At 36.3% G+C, this 19,898-nt stretch overlaps 1 protein-coding gene across 6 annotated transcripts in view; it reads left to right on the top strand.

Annotated features, from left to right (window-relative positions):
- The window catches only part of Robo1 (roundabout guidance receptor 1), a 1,035,706-nt gene that overhangs the window by 299,567 nt on the left and 716,241 nt on the right, over positions 1-19,898 (top strand). For 2 of the 6 annotated variants that reach the window (XM_036203229.1, XM_036203237.1), the window contains exon 1: positions 14,948-15,607. The exons of 1 other annotated variant lie outside the window; for it this stretch is intronic. In XM_036203229.1, the coding sequence (XP_036059122.1) occupies positions 15,499-15,607 (109 nt within the window). In that variant the 5' untranslated portion in view covers positions 14,948-15,498. Of the gene's footprint in view, positions 1-14,945; positions 15,608-19,898 lie in introns of those variants that run through there. 3 more of the 6 variants (XM_036203233.1, XM_036203230.1, XM_036203234.1) reach the window with 3 other exon arrangements.

Consider the following 19,898-nt stretch of genomic DNA (forward strand, 5'->3'; position numbering starts at 1 on the left):
TGCTTTTTGAAAAATGGCTTAGGTCATCTATTAAACAACTTCATTATTTTCATTTTTCCAGCCATTTATTTTAGCACAAAAAAAAAAGAGAGTGAAGAAGACTGTCACCTTGAAATAATACTGTTTTTTCTAGAGATAGATATCACATAGAATCGATGGTCAAAACTGGTAGAGAATGGGAGTTGTGTTGGTTTCCAAATCACATAGGTGTGTGTCCTATAACATACAGTAATTGCTTAAATGCATATCAAGTAGTAATTTGTACATGATTAAATGCAGGAAATCCATTTAGCTTATTTACTATGAGATAGCTGTAATCCAGGAGGCATCTTTTGTACTACAAGTAGTCAACCATCTAGCTACCAGAAATGATATTTGAGATTCTTTAAAAACTGAAAATGTGTCTACAGCAACACATTTGCACAAATATAAAACCCTCCTAGTTCTGGACACTTAAAAGGTACTTGTAGAGCAATAACCAAAAAATGCAAAGCCATCACATGAAAATAATTAATATGGCCAACTGGAAAGGATGGCATAGAAGAGTTTAAGATACTTGTCATCACACCCCTCTCCATCCCACCCATTCACACTCTCGCCCACAGGTCTCCCAGGAATTTTCATGCATCTGTGTCCATGAGTCAAAACCAAAATTTCCCATGAAAATATCCCTTGACATTTCCAATCAAAATGTTAACTACCAAGTCATTTGTGGGAACTGTTGTAAATAATCGCTTGGTTCTATTTTATATGCATAAATCATTGTCCCAGATTTTACATCAGTGAAGTCACTTAGAACTTTGCTGAGTCGGTCACATATAATACAAACATCTCACAGGTGAGAAAAGAGACTCCATGGGGAGCACTGTCTTGCACAGGCCTGTCTATCCAGAGCTCTGTCATCAGGCATTGCATGAACACTTTATACACCATAGAGCTGTCTCCTGAGATCTCACATTTCTTGAGTGTGTGGTAACAACCTAAGATATCACACTTCCTATGCATATCTACATTTAATGTGAAAGTAAGGATTGGCAGTCCAGACCCAAATTTCCTTAAAAGTAAAGAAAATATTTTGACTGATCTTTAGGGCTTTTATTTATAGGAAGGCTTATACGTCCCTTTCCTATATATGAGGGTGGTTTAACCCTCATCTTAATCCCAGTTATTTCCAGACTTCCTTTACACTTACAGTGGGGAGACTAGAGTGCTAGGTTTTTAATTTCATCTCCTTTCGTTCACGGTTTGTTTTTTTTTTTAAGTTATACATTAACCATTTAGTTTTGAGTATTAATTTCCATTATATTCCCCAAACTTGTTTCAGTATATTTTGGATATTTAAAGACTGTGAGTCTTTCTCTCGTTCCAATGTCTTTGTCAAATGTGTATGGAGGGCAGAGGACAGTCTCAGGTATCATCTGTTAGATATGGACAATATTTTGAGACAGACTGTCATCGGTCAAAGAGTTCTAGGAATCTACTTGCTTTTCCCCTAATCTTCCCATCAGAAGATTACAAGTATGCAAAACTATGCCTAACTTTTTAATAGTTTTTTTTTTTAATTTCTGAAATTATAGTATAATTATATAATCTCATCCCATCCCATTCCATCCTCCAGCCCATTGCATGCACCACCTTGCTCTCTAAAATCATGGCTCTTTCACACTCCTTATATACAAGGCCTGACTTTTGATTTGTGCTCTGAGATTACAAACTCAAGTACTTATGCTTGCAAGGTATCTTTACCAAATGATCCATCTCGTTAGTCCCTGATTTTGTGAGGTTTGTATCACAAAACTAAACTTAATGATCCTAGGATACTCTCAGCCCTGTATCTGTTCTCATGACCAGCGATTTGCTTTTACTTTGTCTAAGAGTGAGGTCAGCGTGGGCAGCATGGGCTAGCATACCCATGATGGCTGATATCTTCTACCTATGTCCACCACCTTAGCACTACTACCTGGATTCCCCAGGCCTTTCCTAGCTTGGCCACTCTGCAATGTTTGGAGCCTATGTATGGATCCCTAGAAGTTACAGGACTGTGTCTCCACAGTAAGTGACAGGCCCCATTTGATATTAGGACGAATGACTGAGTTCTGTTAATCTTGAAACTTTGTGACTAGATTATCTAGGAAAGTGTTCAACAAATCCCTAATGTATGAACAACATAGGCTAATTCAATTTGGACCCAGTAGACTGGATCATGGCTTAGAAGACAAATTTGGTAACACATGCAGGCTTAGTCCTGGATTTACATGTTATAATCATGTCTTAAGTGGATTGAACCGAAGGAAATTGTTAGGAATTGGGAGAGGGTGGAGGGCACAAATTGCTTTAAGACAATTTGGAAATATAAGTAGGACATCTGTAAATCTAGCGTGAGAGTCCTTGGCCATTAGTAGGCCAACTTTTATTATCAGGCCATCTGAGATTCCAAATTGATTGGGAAATAGGTTCACATTTTCTGTTTCCATACCTTATCCAAATGAAGGAATTAATTCAGTGTTTTAAACAAACTGATTTTATTATTCATATTTTTCTAAGGTCAGAAACAAAATGCTATAGTTAGAGAATAACTATGAAGACTGTTAACCAGCTAACCCATGGATGAAATGCTATAGGATTTGGATTTAAATTTTTGTCATATTCTTATGGAAAACTTAGAAAAATACCTGGTGTAACTTCTATTTTAGTCCTTAATCAGGTTAAAACTCAAACACATTAGCTACATTGCATGATCCTACAATAACATAACAATGATTTCTGATGTAATTTTTTCAACAAAAAATACTATTATGGATAACTAGAAAAACTACTATAGATAATGTGGACAAATTCAGTGCTAAACAAATAAAATTTATCACCATATAGTTATGAATTCACTGTATTTACATATGTGGACATTGCAAGTTAGGTAAAAGTCTTCAAAAATCTGCTCTGTAAATTAGCTCTGACTTTTCTTAGTATTTAAAAATATCTTTACATTCATTGTTTGTGTGTGCAAGTATGTGTTGTGTCCGTGAGCCTGTGTGCCAAGGCACACATGTACTATGATACATATATGGAAGTCAGGGCTCAAACTCAGGTCATCAAACCTGGTGGCAAGCATCAAGCACTGAGCCATCTCATAGACCCCAGCATTGTCCCTTCGTTACTGGCTTCTTGCAATAAGCAACAAGTTGTATTGTTAAATATACATCTATAGTTTGTTTTCAAAGAGCTTTTTTTTTCATGTCAAAAGAGACTTGGAATATTCTGCAACTATGATCATCTAGCTAGTTTTTTACATCTGACAGCATTCATACGTCATTTTGTATAACTTGAAATCAAGGACATGAAGTGTACTGCTTTTTCTCCATACAAGAAAGCTTGTACCATTAGAGACACTAAAATGTAAGGAAATGAAATATCTCAAAGAAATGTGGTTACAAAAGCTTCCTTAAGGACAGTTAACAGGAAGCATAAAATGCCACCAGAGTAAAATGAATGTAAGAGACACAATAGAAAACTATCCCTATAGCAATATCAGTAAACTCATATAGTTACCCTAGTTTCTTCTCACTCTTGACTGTTATACATTAATTTTCAATCCTATATCGAGTGTATAGGGTTTACTGTACTATACAAGGCTATATGTTTATGTTAAAAAAATTATGGAGCTGAGATACAAGGTCAGAATTAACTGTCTCTAAACTCAACCTTTACAGAAAGCTATGCTCCTCTAATATTTCATATTACAATTTTCTCTAGAAAATGTCAAAAAGTGAATAGCATCAGGAGAAGCAAATAATTTAAGATTACATGAGTTCTTACTAACGTATTCATCTGTCTAATGGGGATATAATGAGATGTGAAAATACTGAAATATGAAAACACTTTAAAACCCTTACATTTATTTTATAAATAATATGTTGAGAGACTGTAGTAGCTGGGGGAGTTCAGTACTTTGTAATCCTGGAGAAGCTGATCATCAGAGAGAAGAAAATGCTAATGAAGTGCCTTCTTTGAAGTTAACCGTCAAAGTTATTCCAGAAGCAAGGACGTAAAAACCAGAGATAAAAATACACATGGTAGTAAATAGAAAGTGTGGCCTCAAAATAAAAGATGATGTCTTAGTGAGGGTTACTGTGGCTATGAAGAGACATCATACCCATGGCAACTCTTATAAAGGAAAACATTTAGCTGGGGCAGGTTTAAAGTGTCAGAAGTTTAGTCTGTTATCATTATGGCAGGACATGGCAGCATGCAGTGCTAAAGAAGGAGCTGGGAGTTCTACATCTTGATCTGCAGGCAACAGGAAGTGAGCTGTCACACTGGGCATGGCTTGCGTATATATGAGACTGCAAATCCTGCCCCAACAGTGACACACTTCCTCCAACAAGGCCACACCTACACCAGCAAGGCCACACCTACACCAGCAAGGCCACACCCCCTAATAGTTCCATTCCCTATGGGCAAAGCATTGAAACACATGAGTCTATAGAAGTCATACCTATTCAAATGACCAGTCACCCAGGAAGTGTCTGGCACACTGTACAAACTCTAATTTAAATGTTTAATTTAGTTTTGTAGATTAATCAATATTTTATATGCATAATATTTTATTATATATGATGATCATTATTAAAAACAATTATATACACACATTAATAACAATAATTGTCAAATTGGCTATACCTCTGAAATATAAAACAGATGCAAAAATATCTAATTACAACTTTTACTTAAGAACATATAAATATGACTATTCCTCAACCATAATTCCATACTTGTGTGGTTCTATGCAAAACCTGCCAAGCCTTGTATTTTCTTTCTTTTTCTATGAAAATTACATCAACAACAGAAGTAGCAATATTATTCCTTGGCATATTATTAGTGTCTGATTTATTTTTAGTAACATTTTAACGTGTTTATTTGTATTCATTTATATTTTCTATCACCCTACAAGTTAGGTATTTTATTTTTAATCATCATGTTAATGAGCATGAAGTTGAGGACAAAGGGGCTTGTTAAAAAATGCATGACATTTAGTATGAGGTCAACAGAAATATTTCTGCTGCTGGACTAATTTTTCACTATTGCTTGATAGCTGGGCTAGAGGGTCCTTTGGATTTTGCTCCCATGTCTGACAAAGGTAACTCTCAGTTACTACAGACTGGTTCCCCATTATGTGACCTATTAGCCACTAGGTGGGCCCCCTGATTCTGACTGTAACTATCTCTGGACAGAGTCCAGGCACAACCTGAGCATACAGTACAAGGTCTCTTATTGTCCAGCTGCAATGATAAAACAAGATACATGGCTAATCACAATTCAGCAGTGCAGAAATAAACTTAAACTCTTCATACAAGGCTTGACTGCTTCATATTTAAATGTAGATGGGACTGAGTAAGGTACTGCTGTCATCTTCAGAGACTCCATATTATTCAAGAGAACATAACTTTCTTATTGGTAGACATATCTGTAGCCCATGCAATGGCACAGCTGAAAACCAACTGTCACAGAGGCCACAGCCACTAATGAAAAGCAACATCTGGGTGGTACTATGCACTTATTTGTCAGAAATATAAGTTTTATGAACAAGGGTTGAAGAGTTTACTCTCATTTAACCAAAGAGTAAAATTAGAATGCATCTCCTCTCTTTACTTGGCAGTTAGGCATTTAATATTTTTTTAATATACAAACATTTCCACTGTCAGTAATAAAATTAGATCCTTGACTGTTCTTGTTCTAAAACTAGAGTATCCTGAATTTTGAAACACCTGTTTAGGTTGAAAAATAATTTTATTTATGGAATGGATGAAATTAAACCATGTCACACAAAGCTGTACATAGCTTTCAGATTTTAAAGAATTTATATTACAGTTTGAGCAGTAGACTTACTTTGTTCTCAATGCTGTCCTGTTTTGTAATGGCTAATTGAAAGGATAACCATACATTAAAATGAAAATATGAAATGAGAAATGGGAAAAAATGAAAAAAAAATGAGAATAATGGAAGCAGTGTGTATCATACATTGAGTCTATAGTATGAATTAAACTATGAAGCATGTTAAAGCCAGGTATCAAAAGTACTAATAAAACATTAGTGCAGAGCCAGCAAGATGGCTCAATGGGCTTGGGTGATGGTTGCCAGGTTAAGTTCAATCCATAGTATCCACATGGTGGAAGAGAGGAGCAAACTCCTACAATTGACCTATAACCTTCATCTGTCAATTCTAGTGTGCATACCCATATACAATAAATAAATAAATTTACAATGGAAAACTCAGTGTGTGTGTATATATATATCTACAGTAATGTTTAGGTCCAAATGTCAGCTAGACGACTTTTGGATTTAATGTAGAACTTGAGACCATTTTCATATCTATGTCCTCCAGGCATCTTTTCAGATGCATCCTTCAGGAGACTTGCAGGATGAAAATAAATTTCCTGTCATCAATTTCCCAGTTACTATCCAGTCCTCTTATGGCATATTTGGAAGCACAGTTGTAGTTAATTTAGAATTGGAAGCAATGTCTCTTCATATCTTAAAAATTCGCATGCATGAAGGCCATGTAAGATGGGTCACAGGAGCTGTGTTCATCAAGCACAATTTGAAGTGATGTTAATGTGTAAAAGAAGTGCTTAGATAATAAGTGAGAACGTGGTCTCTTGCATCTTTAATTGACTATTAAGGATATATCTGTTTGTGAGTGCTCCTGCCTTCCTTTACTTGTATTGGTATTATAATTCTTCCTCATGTGGTCTTCTATGCCATTTGTCTATGTTTTTCAGATTGGAATCTGTTCCTCAAATTGGCTTCTTATGGTCTGTGATACTAACTTCCCTTTCAAATACCATCTAAATTTTATCTCATCTTTTTACTCATTGACCAAATGCTGTAACACCACTCATCACTTGTCCTGGCTCACTACTCAATTTGAATTCAACCCAAGAATAAACTCATCTCATAGATCTACATATACCATCGAGTTTCCAAACCCTTTTAGCTCTAAATATTTCTTCAATTCCTTAGTTCCTGTTTTGCTTTCATATTTTCCTTTCTCTAAATTCACCTGAAGTCATGCTGACTAGTTTGCGGACTTATGAGTGTGATTATGTCTAATTTGTGTTTAGTACCAATCAACAAAATGCCCTTGTCTACTTATGGGTATCTCAATCTCTCATTAGTATATATTTCAGTCTTTCTGATATTCTATTACATAGCAAGGTACCTAACTTAAAAAAAATAGTGTTAATGCTATTCACATTAAACAGTTCACTTTATTGCTTGTTAATTTATTCATCCAATTAAACAATTGTTGAGACTACATATAAATAGCTATTCTAATTAATTGTGGAAAGAACAGGAGGGTGTCATGGCTGCAAAATTTTTATTGATCAGGGTGTTAGAGTCATAATAAAGTTACTTTTGCAAAGTTTCTTCTATCCAATTTGTATCTTACTTAATACATCTCATCTACTGAATGAATTTCAGATTACTGTGGTGGGTATTGTGTTCCCTGAAATCTTGTGTGTTCCCCAAAATAAACATATCTGGGGTCAGAGAACAGACAGCCACTAGAACAAAGCCAAAAATGGTGGCTAGAAAATAGGAAGAATAAGCCCTAACAGAAGTTGGGCGGTGGTAGCACACGCCTTTAATCCCAGCACTTGGGAGGCAGAGCCAGGTGGATCTCTGTGTGTTCAAGGCCACTTTAGAAACAGCTAAGCATGGTGACCCACGCCTTTAATCCCAGAAACCCAACCTTTAACCCCAGGGAGTGGGGACAGAAAGAGAAAGGTATATAAGGCGTGAGGGCCAGGAACTAAGGGTTAAGCATTTAGTTAGTTAAGCATTTGGCTGGAGAAGTATTCAGGCTTTGGAGCAGCACAGTCCAGCTGAGAGCCATTGGAAGGAGGACTCAGAAGCTTCCAGTCTGATGAAACAAAACCAGCTGAGGGACTGGCGAGGTGAGGAAACTGTGGCTTGTTCTGTGTCTCTGATCTTCCAGCAATCACCCCAATAACTGGCCTCAGGTTTGAGTTTCATTAATAAGAACTCTTTAAGATTCTTACTACAGATTAGAGAAAGTGAATGTAGTTAATTTTTTAATTCTTCTTCATCTCTAATGTGAAACGGCATTACCAATTTTGTACTTTGATTTTTAAATGGGATACAGGTTTTTTAACAAAAAGTAAATTCTTTTAAATAAGTCATAAAAACAAAATAATCTATACACATCTAGAAATACAGGAAAAGAGATAAATTTAGGACCTCATGGAGGAAGTAAAAAGGAAAAAAATTACACAAGCCAGTACCATGCAAAGAGTGATTCCTCTGCACCATTGTTCCTTTGAATGAGTATCATATTAATGAATCATCTATACAAGATATTTGACGGAGCATACAGTGGACTGGATGCTAAGCTAGGGACCTGATTAACAGATGTTCCTTACAAAGAGTATATTTTATTTGCAATAGAGGTGGTATTTTCTTTTTGTAATAGCTTGACTACAATCAATATGCATTATAAAACCAGATCCATAAGTTAAATGTGCATGGCCATCTGGCCAGAGTGGAAAGTTAGGAACTGTTAACAACTGTTCAAATTGAGTTCTAAATGCCTAACTAAGAACATGAAAATCATGTTGCTAATAAAGCATTTTCCACGAGCTATGTGAATGATTAGAATGTAACTCTGCTGGTTTGCATCACAATAATACCATTTATGTTCTACCACTCAGACAAAAAAACATTAGAGAGCTGTGTGGTCAGTAGATGCTATAATGGCAGTCAGGGTTTTCCAGACACCTGGAAAAGGAATAAAACCCATAGAGAGAAGAAAATGAGTGAAAAGAGAGGAGAGAGAGAGAGAGAGAGAGAGAGAGAGAGAGAGAGAGAGAGAGAGAGAGAGAGAAGAGAGAGATCTCCAAGGTGTGGTAATTTGGTTTTGTTTGTTGCTTTTGTTTTTTGTTCTTTTGTGACAGGGTTTCTCTGTGTAGTCTTGGCTGTCCTGGAACTGGCTCTGGAAACCAGGTTGGCCTCAAACTCACAGAGACCTTCCTTCCTCTACCTCCCAAGTGCTGAGACTAAAGGCATACATGTACTACTACCAGCAACTTACAAAGTAAATTTTACACCTAATTTTTTTTTTTATTTTTTTTTTTTGCCAGAGCTGAGGATCAAACCCAGGGCCTTATGCTTGCTATGCAAGCGCTCTACCATTGAGCTAAATTCCCAACAACTACACTTAGATTTTTATCAGCTTGAGATGACAAATTTCTATTATCTTATGTTGTTTAAGAGTAAGGAATCAAAAAGCAGCCCAGCTGTGCAGTTTCGAGCAGGAATTTGAGACATTAGGCCTACAAGCCCAATCACGTTATTGTTAAACAGAATTCATCATCTTGCTACCTATGGGCTTAATCCTACAAATATGTGCATGCACACATGTGTGTGTGTTTGAGCATGTACATAAGAACCACTTTTTCTTGGAGGACAGGGGGCAACTTCTTGTGTTGGTACCCACCTTCCACTTTGGTTTTTGAGATAGGATCTCTTATTCATTGCTGGGTACACCAGTTTAGGTGGCCCATGGAACTCTGGGGATCAGAATGAAGGTTGCCAAATTTGAACCATCATGCCAGACTGATCCTCAGATTCTTACTAAGTGCAACACTCCTCATGAAGACCAACTTCCCACAAAAAGAGCTGCTTGAACACCACAGAGCAAACATCAACAAGAAAGAGCAGGATAGAGAGCAAGTAATACCAAGTGTATTTTCTCATCTAATCTTAGTCACTTCACTGTTTCCATCATGTTTGTGACAGAATTCCAGTATACATTTGAGGACAGGAAAATGAAGATATGATTTTTAAAGAAGAGTGAAAATGTATAAATAATCAGCTTATTGCCTCAAAACTGATTTGAGAGTTAAAGGCCATGTTTTATGCAAGCAATTTGTCAAATTCTGTGGGAATAATTACATAATTTTCAAATTGTTTTTGCTTATATTTGTGATGTTTGTGGTTGACGTGAACCATGTATGTTACAGCATACAGGTGAGTATCAGGACAACTTGTTAGGACAGCCCTCCTCCTTATACCTTTAAGTGGATTCTTGGGGATCTAATGTCAGTCCCCAAGCTCATGCAGAATCATCTTTACTCACTGAGTCATCTTCCTGCCTTATGTATATATTTATCATCTTTAGCTTCTCTCAGGATAATCAGCTCAAACAAGTGTACCACCCTATAAAACATGGAATGGTGATATAACACATGTTAAGTTCAAGAAGTAGCCACTGATAATATGCATTTATGAGAAATACTACTATCTACTATTTATGTTTTGCACCATGGGCATATGTCTTCCCATGAAACTAACAATAACTTTTTAAATTTATTTTCTTTTGAATATTCATCCATCTTGCCCACTCTGCCTCCAGAGCTCTAAAAGATTTATTTTCTCTTGCCTCTACTACTGCAATGATCTTCAAATGAGTTTCACTTACAACTATTAACCTTCCAAATGATTTAACTTTTGGAATATTAAACACATGACTTAGTTCAAATATTTCTTATTTAAGAATTAAAAAGGTTAAATGCTATAGTTGAATAATATTCATTGGGTAATTGTACTACATTTTCATTTTTCACTCACCATTGGTAGACATGTAGGATGTTTCTACTTTTTGGCTATTATGACTAGAGCAGCAATGAACATGGCAGATCAAGGATCTCCACACTAGGATATAGAGTCCTTTGATTCCGTGCTCAAGAGTCGAAGAGCTGGATCTTGAAGTAGATCTAATACCACCTTCCTGAGGAACCTTCACACTGAAGTTTAGTGGCTATACCAGTTGGCACTCCCAGCAGCAATGAATAATTTTCACCCTTTCCTTGAATTCGAGACAGAATGAGCTGTCACTTATTTTATTAATCATGGCCATTCTGGCTGGAATAATTAATAAATAATCAAAGCAATTTTAATTTGCATTTCTCTGATGACTAAAAGTGTTGAATATTTAAGTGTTTTTAAACATTTGTATTTTATCTTTTGAGAACTCTGTTTAGGTCTATACCCCATTTTTAGTGAGGTTACTTGTTTTATAATATTCAGGCTTTTTTTTTTTTTAGTTATTTGTATATTCTAGATAATTGATAAAGATTTGTTTTCCATTCTGCATCATGTGGCTTTGCTCAAATGCTTGTGTCCTTTGCTGGGTAGAAACTTTTTAGTTTCATTATACTTCATTTGAAAATTTTGGTCTTAATACCTGTGCTACTGTGTCTTCTTCAGAAAATCTTTTCCCATGCCAATGTGTTCAAAAGTACTCCCCACTTTCTATTCTGTCACATTTCTGGCAACTCAGTGAGACAAAAAAACAGATTACTAGTAGTTTCACAATCTTATTTTTTAAAAACGTTGATACACATTTCCTCTTTTCACACAACTTTTCATTATTATTTTTCTACTTGTTTGAAATGCCTATGTATAACATTTTGGAAAGTTGCTTAACAAAGACAAAAATGAAAACATCTCTTTTCTCTTGGTTCCTAAGTCTATTTCAATGGTGGTCTTGACCTAGAACACATTACATGTACTGTATCAACTAATTTTGTTGATGCTGTCTGCAAAGTATGTTTCTATTCATATTAACATTTCTTTTTATCATTATAGACATAGATATTCCAATTAAGTTATTCAGGTCACATAAATTCCCTCTAAATTATCCTCTTCATTGAAAATAAAGTAACTTTTTAATGTTTATGTCCATATCCTCTCAAATCTCTCAAATTGAATTCAGAATCCTCTGCAACTGCAAGGGCCTTACCTATCTGTCTCTTTAGTCATCCATTGTTTACAGCTTTCCAGATCTGTCATGTCTGAATGTTTTGCATTTGTTCTCTGTTAGCGTGTATCTACTTCCATCTCTTTCCACTTTTGCCTATGGTTATTCCTCCATTTGTCTGTGCTTAATACACCATTTCCACAGAAACAACTCAAATCCCAATAACAATCTCCTTTGTAATTCACCACTTTCCTTTCACTGAAGATGTATGCTCAAATTATGTACTAAAAACTAGTATTTTTGTGTACTTACTCCTTCTATACACAAAACCACCATGCTCAAGAAGTTTTGGACACCTATAGATTCCTGATAACTCCTCAGTCATTGGTTGACAGATTCATGCTGGGTGCTCAGAAATAGTCAGGAGCAAACATGACAAGAGGCTTTTAATTCCTCCCATTTATTTCCATGAATCAGGATACATTCTTTAGGTTGGCAGACACAACCATGTTGTTGAGTTTCACACTAATCCATATCCTGAGCTCAGACCTTGGTGAGTTAGCACAGTGAGTCTTTAAAGAAGAAGAATGATACAATGCACAAAGGCATTTTGCCTTTTTAGTATTTTATGTGGAAGTAGATCTGGACAGATTCAGTTTAAAATATTACTGCCAAATAGCTGACCTATCAATTCATAATGTTGTGGCCAACTGAGCCCATGTGCTGATAATCTCCAGTGCATTTGTGCTGAAAAATGGAAGATTTAAAAGTTTGCCTTAGAATGCTTCTAGACCTAGCTTGTTAAAAATATTCCTTCTTCATAGTTTCTCAGTGTTTGCCACATACAAGTTACAACAGAAGGTAAACTTTGTGCTATGACTAACATAGCATGGATTAGAGGAGATCATGACACTTCTTTTATTTCTTGACATGACTGACTTAACTGACATAGAATGAAGTGCCTAGGGCTCCCTCCTTATCTGTAACATCTTCTTATACCAGTAACCAAAGAACAAACAACACAACCTATAAATATTTCATGGCCAAAGAAAGAAGTTATTATGGGTTTTAGAATCACGTTTTATGAATTACCATGCCTAACTTTAATTGAATAAAATTTCAGAGGTGTTATTCTTTATGCAGTAATCATTACTAAATTTAGAATCTCAATAAAACACAAAATTGCCAGGTCATAGATGAAATATATGGCTATTTTTGAAGATACCATTTTTTATTTTATTTAGTCTGACAATATCGTGCATGTATGCAATGTGTTTTATCATATACAATCCCTCTCTCCACTCCAACTCTCCTAGGATCCACCAGCATATCTCCCTCAAATTTATGTTCTCTTTATTTGTTTTAAAATAACTGAGTACAATTATTATTGGTCACATGTGCACAAGTTGGGGCTATTCCTTGGGGCATGTGGAAGCACCCCATTGGCAATGCCCCAAAGAAAGGTGAGTCTCTGTCCCCTAGCATCCATGAACACCCCAAAATTCCTCAAATCTTTAAGCTAATGTTCTGAGCTCTCTACTTGCAGGTTAGTTAGACATAATAAAAAATGAGCAGTTATTCTTGGCAAACTCGGGGACGATGAAGTTCTCTAATGTATTTACATTAATGAGATTATATCAGGTTGAGTTGGAGGGAACATATTCTGGGAAATTGATAATGGGTAGAAAGACGTGACAATCTGGAAGTTCGTGGGGGTTTTTTGTTGTTGTTTGTTTGTTTTCAAAATGGGAGAATTCTTGGTGTAATTAAATACTAGGGCTCATAGTAGTAATTAAAAAGAAAGCATAAATGGACTTCTTTATTTTCCCAGAAGTCATGTTAGTTTGCCTGTGATTCCTCCCAAGTTACTGATGAATCTGCCAGTGTACTTGTCCCAGAATAACAAAATGTTTCTGAGGGATATGAGTAGGTTTGTGTCTGTGTATCCCATTGACTTTACTTTACGAAATAGGCATTAATACCGTAACTGGTATCCTCAAGATCACTATTATTTATTTGTTTATTTATTAATTTAATATCAAGTCACAGTCTCCCTCTGTAGCCACTGTGGCTCTAATATATTGAAACAGGATCTCCCTCTGTAGCCAGGTTGTTTTGGACACATGAGAATCTTCCTACTTCCTCCTCCCAATAGTTAGGATTACAGCTGGGAACCTCTTAACCAAGTGATATTTCTTGAATCGAAGACTTTGGGTAATTTAAGTTGGCATTGCATTAAAAACAATTTTACTTTTATGCCTTGCTTAGAATTTCAGAAAAGATTCTGCATTTGAAATTTTTTTTAATTTAAAATCCTGATTAAGGAACACACTTGGGAACACTCAACAGAAACTTAGTGGCTCCTTTCACCACCCGTACAGCTATCTCTGTGCATAGTCACAACCTCTACCTGCCCCTCTTGTCCTATACAAAACCCATTTTGTTTAACTTGCTTGCCTACTAGAGACCTTTAATTTCCCTCCTCTGTAGAAGCAGAACAGAAGAGTAAGTTGCAAGTTATCAGGTTTATGTTTTAGAAAGCTATGCTGGCAACTGTGTGAACTCCACCAGCTTAGAGAACATTATTTTGCATGCAGAAGTGAGTGAAAATAGCTTTATGTACTTATTAAAACATTAGCATGTGTTTTGTGGAATCATGTTTTTGGAAGCATAAAATTATGTTATTACCAAAAGTAAGTAAGTGTGTTGTAAAGTGAAGGCAAGCAACTATGTCATTACAGAGTTCCAAAAATAATTTAAGGCAACATTTCCATTTGCCCACAGGAAATAGACTTCATCTTAAAGCAAAGAACTCTGATTTGATGAAAATTCTGCTCAGCTCATAAAGTGATAAAAAAAAAATCATTATGCAGGAAACAGAAGCGTTGGAAGATACCAACATGTATTTACAAAGCAAACGAATGTTTATGATGCACTGCAGATGATCCCAGAATGTGCCATGCACACTACATTTTGCCTGCTTCACGGAGCTGCGATATTTCTGGCAGACTGTCTTTATATATTATTCTCTGAATAGAGAAATCGAACAGTGCAGGCTGAGTATGAAGGACGGGTGTTTACCACTCCCTCTTTTCAGAGGTATTTTTATCATCCCTCAGCAGCCAATATTTATACATCTAATCCCTTCTCCCCAAGATGTTAGATAGAGCTCTGAGCTCAAGTGAGGGATGTTCCCCCCCTTTCTTAACAACCACCTCTGTTTGAAATGAGGTGTGTTTGCAATGCCAAAATTAAATACTCTGTTCCATCAAGTACTATAATCAGTGCGACCGAATGGGTAGGTGAGAAAATGCGGAAATCTCAGCTTTTTTCTCTTAACCATGTTATGAAAGATGTTGACAAACATTTGGGGGAAAGTGAGAGATGGCAGGAGCGGGTTAGGAACTGGTGGCTGCAGAAAGAGACAGAAAACTGTCAGTGTCTCTCTCCTCACAGCTGTGCTTATGTATAGAGGCAAGCTGTACATCGCTTCTAGTTTGGGAGCTTTTTTTTTTTTTTTTAACATTCCTGCACAAATCAAATAGAGGCTGAGATGAACATACCTGTTTTATTTTTTATTTTTGAAGTGAATGTGGATAATAGCATCTTTGCCCTTTTGGTGACTAAAATGAAAGGATTGGCTCCAGGTTTCTGTTCTCAATAAGAGCCTTCAGGTTCCTCTGCAACGAGACTCTCCACAGAGGTTATTTTTACCTGGCATGGCTGTGCTGTTACTGATGCTGCTCTTCTCAATGGCTGAAGTAGCTTCTCCTGTGGGTGTCTCCGGCAGAATGAAAGCTGGGTCAAGGTGGAGAGGTGAAAAGAACCGTGAGTAGCAAGATCATTTGACTGTCGGTTCATTTCTCTCCTTCTTTCCTCTTTATTCTTAGGAATGCATCTTGTCTGCCTAGCTTTTAGTCCATGGCATTTCAAGAGGTTGCTTTAGGATGTAAAAATAATTCTACACATTAAATATGCATGCAGAATAAATGGGCTCCACCTTCTAAGTGCTACACACTGGCAATATTGTTCTGATTCATATTACAAGGAGTTTGGTTTGGCTTTTTTTTTTCCTCCTAACTCTTATAGTTTCCAGCACTTGGGAAGACTTTGATGGGTAGGTCCTGAGGAACTGTATTATCACCACCCATATATGAAGTGCAAAGGTGTTGCAAGTATTGGTGTGGATATCAAAACACTAGCTAAGTAATAAAAACACGTATCTGAATCACTTTGGTCTGAGGGTAATAGGGAAGGAAACAGAAATTGCAAACATCACAAAAACTTTGATTTGAATGACTAAGCATTGATGCTTTTTATTTGGAGGTTGGTAAACCTTTTACATTTCAAGATCATTAACTTATTGATTCTTTCCTTGTGCATGGGCAAGCCCTACAATACATCCCTATAAGGTTTGTTTCTGTGTTTATATATTATTTAAAGTACTATTTTATGCTGTAGTTGTAAAACTATTTCTAGTGTTAAATGGAAGAAATAGATTTGGTATGCACTTCTCCACTATTGAGTCCAAACAGCCAACGCCTTTTCTACTTTTTATTATCTTGTAGGATATCATAGGCTTTTGTGTGAGCATGAGAGTATGTGTGTGGCTCGGCTTGTACACATATGGACAGATGCATTTACTTGTGAGCATCTGTATAAGCACTTTCCACCAAGTTTTGAAGTATATTCTTAAAGTTCCTATTTTTATATCTGTCTTTAAAACAGAAAGGTAGAAAATGGTGTGGAGAAAGGAATGCTGCTTTTGAATATAAATGTCCAAAAGATGTGTGTCAGTCAGTAACCTTTTTTATTGAGTTATTCCAGATTCACAGTAACCTGGAAACTAATTGTAGATATTACACCTTTTGTTTTCATTGTGCTTATCCATGCTGTGTTCTGTCCTACTGACATGACTTGAAGGTAGAAATCCATGGAGGACAGATCAATGGGAACTGTAAGCAAGACAGGCTGGAACATTCTAGAACTTACTTACAGTATTTCCAAATAAACTTCTCAGTTCTCAATCCTCACTGGCTTTCATTCTTTTTCTTTTTCTTTCTTTTTCCTCTACATTAGAAAGGCAGATATATAGGTCATACATCACCCAAAAAATATGAAAAGTTTCTCATTCTGAACAGGTGTCTTCTGGATACAAATATGGCCTCAGTATATTCAGTGTGAAGGTATAAACTTGTGCATTTTAGAAGAACAAGAGAGTACACTTATATCCAACTTCCAGGGTTCTAAAGAGTTATTCTGCCGGGCAGTGGTGTTGAATGCCTTTAATCCCAGCACTTGGGAGGCAGATGCAGGCGGATCTCTGTGAGTTCAAGGCCAGCCTGGGCTACCAATTGAGTTCCAGGAAAGGCTCAAAGCTACACAGAGAAACTCTGTCTAGAAAAAAAAAAAGAGTTATTCCACTTCCAAAATTTAAATTTAATCATGTTATTTCATAAAACTGGTTGTATTCTTATTTATCCATATTGCTCCTAATGGTGTCAAATCCTTCATGATGATCTTAGAAATCCATGATACCCAGTGTAGACATGGCAACTTGTGGTTGATGATAGGTAAATTTATTGTATTTTTCACGTTTCTTCTTGCAGTTACCAAAGGCTGAGCAACTACAAACTTAAGGGAAGAGAGATAAGTTTATCTTTAATATGTAACTTTACTGCATATGATTTGAATTTAAATCTAATGTTAATATACAGCGCTATTCTAAAAAAAATATTCATTATAGCAAAACAATTCAAGTGTAAAATATAGAAACACAAGTAACTTTCATAAAACCTGGAGTGGGGGTTGGGGATTTAGCTCAGCAGTAGAGCGTTTGCCTAGCAAGTGCAAGGCCCTGGGTTCGATCCTCAGGAAAAAAAAAACAAAAAACAAAAAAACCTGGAGTGGTTTTGTATGTGAGGTAGAAGCCAGTGTGGGCTACAAAAGAAAATCCTGTGTCAAAAACTCATTCTTGATGTAGCTAAGGTCTTGTGCAGGTAACCATCATTACAGTGAGTTTATGAGAGCATGTTTGGAAGACACTCAATCTTAGCAGCCTTCCCCAACCTCAGACTCTTTCTATTACCTCGCCTGCAGTGGTCCCTGAGCCTGGGAAGCTTGGTATCTCCTTTAAGAATTGTACACTTCAGCCAGGCGGTGATGGCACACACCTTTAATTCCAGCACTCGGGAGGCAGAGGCAGGCAGATCTCTGTGAGTTTGAGGCCAGCCTGGTCTACCAAGGGAGTTCCAGGAAAGGCACAAAGCTACACTGAGAAAAAAAAAAAAAATGTACACTTCACAGTCACTTATGCCCTGCAGCTATACCAGCTGGGATCTCCGCATTCACCAGGTCAACTACGAGAGAAGATTCATTGGTGAGGACTGAGAGTTGCATGAATGTCTGACTATGTAAGTGCGACATCCACTTAGCAAGGCGATGGTGGTAGAGATTCTTGTAGGGCCTATGACAACCCGAGCTACATAACTTAAGTTGGTAATGTTTCTTTAGCTTTCCCAAAGCTCTCGGTTCAAATCCAGAGCTTGTTAACTCTGCACAGCGGCACACACTTGATAAGGGAGCACACCACCTGGGAGGGGAAAGCAAGATGATTAGGAGATCAGAGTCAACCATGGCTACCACACAGGTTTAAAGCCACCCTGAGCTACATGAGGAAGGAAGGAAGGAAGGAAGGAAGGAAGGAAGGAAGGAAGGAAGGAAGGAAGGAAGGAAGGAAGGAAAAAAGAAAGGAAGAGAGAGAAAGAAAGAGAGAAAGAGAGAGAGAAAGAAAGAAAGAAAGAAAGAAAGAAAGAAAGAAAGAAAGAAAGGACAGTAAATTGTTTAAAATGCTTAAAATGTAACAAATGGGAAACAAGGCAGAATTCTGTGCTTCATAATTTTAAACAATAAGAAATCAATCATAAAGGCCTCGGCAGTTTAAAAATAGATGCAGTAAATTTTCTCAGTCCACCACTTGTAGCATATACTAGTACCTAGTTTTCCACCATCTGTATAATCCTCGGTTTAGTACACCAGCAATAAGCTCAAAGGCATGGAGTCTTAGACACTTTCTGGTTTTCTTTCACAATCTTTAACAAGGACATAGCCAAAAAAATTCATTCAGTGAAAATTTATTGATTCAATAATGTATAAATCAACGTATAGTTAAAATTAGAGTTTTATTAAACATTGAAATTATATATAATGTATATTTAAAACTTCAAGCATCTTCAAGCCTTTCCATTATAAACAAACATATTAATTTTTACTTAAAATCCTCTAATGATGTAATAAAAGAACTGAACAAAAATATGATCTATATTTAAACCTTTAGATTAAAATAGTACTGTATTTTTTAAGTGTGTAGCTCATAGAAACCCACAACACTGTGACAAGGAACACAAAATACTCCTGAGAGAAAACACTACAAAAAAATGAGCAGTAATTTCATAATATATCAAAATGCTCTATATTTATTTATACATTAACTTTTTCAATTTTGAAAATGAATAATAATTCCCAAAGGTAAAAATTATACTAAAAACCTAGTGACTTCATTATAAAATATTTAATCAAGAAACTATTGATTGTTTTATCTAAGTAAAAAGTATACAAAGCAAGAAAAGGCTCAGGCAGTTTATCTACTAGGGAAATGACTCATCCTTACTAACTAGTATTTGTTAAATAAAAATCTGAGCAGAGAAGGACACCTGAAGAAAGTTACCACCAGAATGAAACAAAGTACACAAAAACAGCACAGATTTTATTATGAGTGAGTGTTTAGATTTCAGGTTCCAACCAAGTTGACCTCATCAAAATAGATGCCACAAATATGCATCATTTTTTTCCTCAAAGTCCAGATTGATAGGATTTCATTATCTTGTAGTTAAACATAGATTTCTGGTATATTTTCTGGAAGGTAACGACACTCTAGTTTTCTAGATACCATCCCTTAATACCTTCTCAGAAGGCTGGTGAAGAATATAAAGACCCAGAGGAAGCAGCAGATGAGAGCAGGTGCAGAGACCCACAGCCAGACATTATTCAGAGAGAGTCTAAATTGGAGATCTCAATTCAGTCCCTCTTCTCAGAGATGAGAAACCCTGAAGAAGGATGA

Source organism: Onychomys torridus, chromosome 12 (assembly GCF_903995425.1).
Source record: "Onychomys torridus chromosome 12, mOncTor1.1, whole genome shotgun sequence".
NCBI lineage: Eukaryota > Metazoa > Chordata > Mammalia > Rodentia > Cricetidae > Onychomys > Onychomys torridus.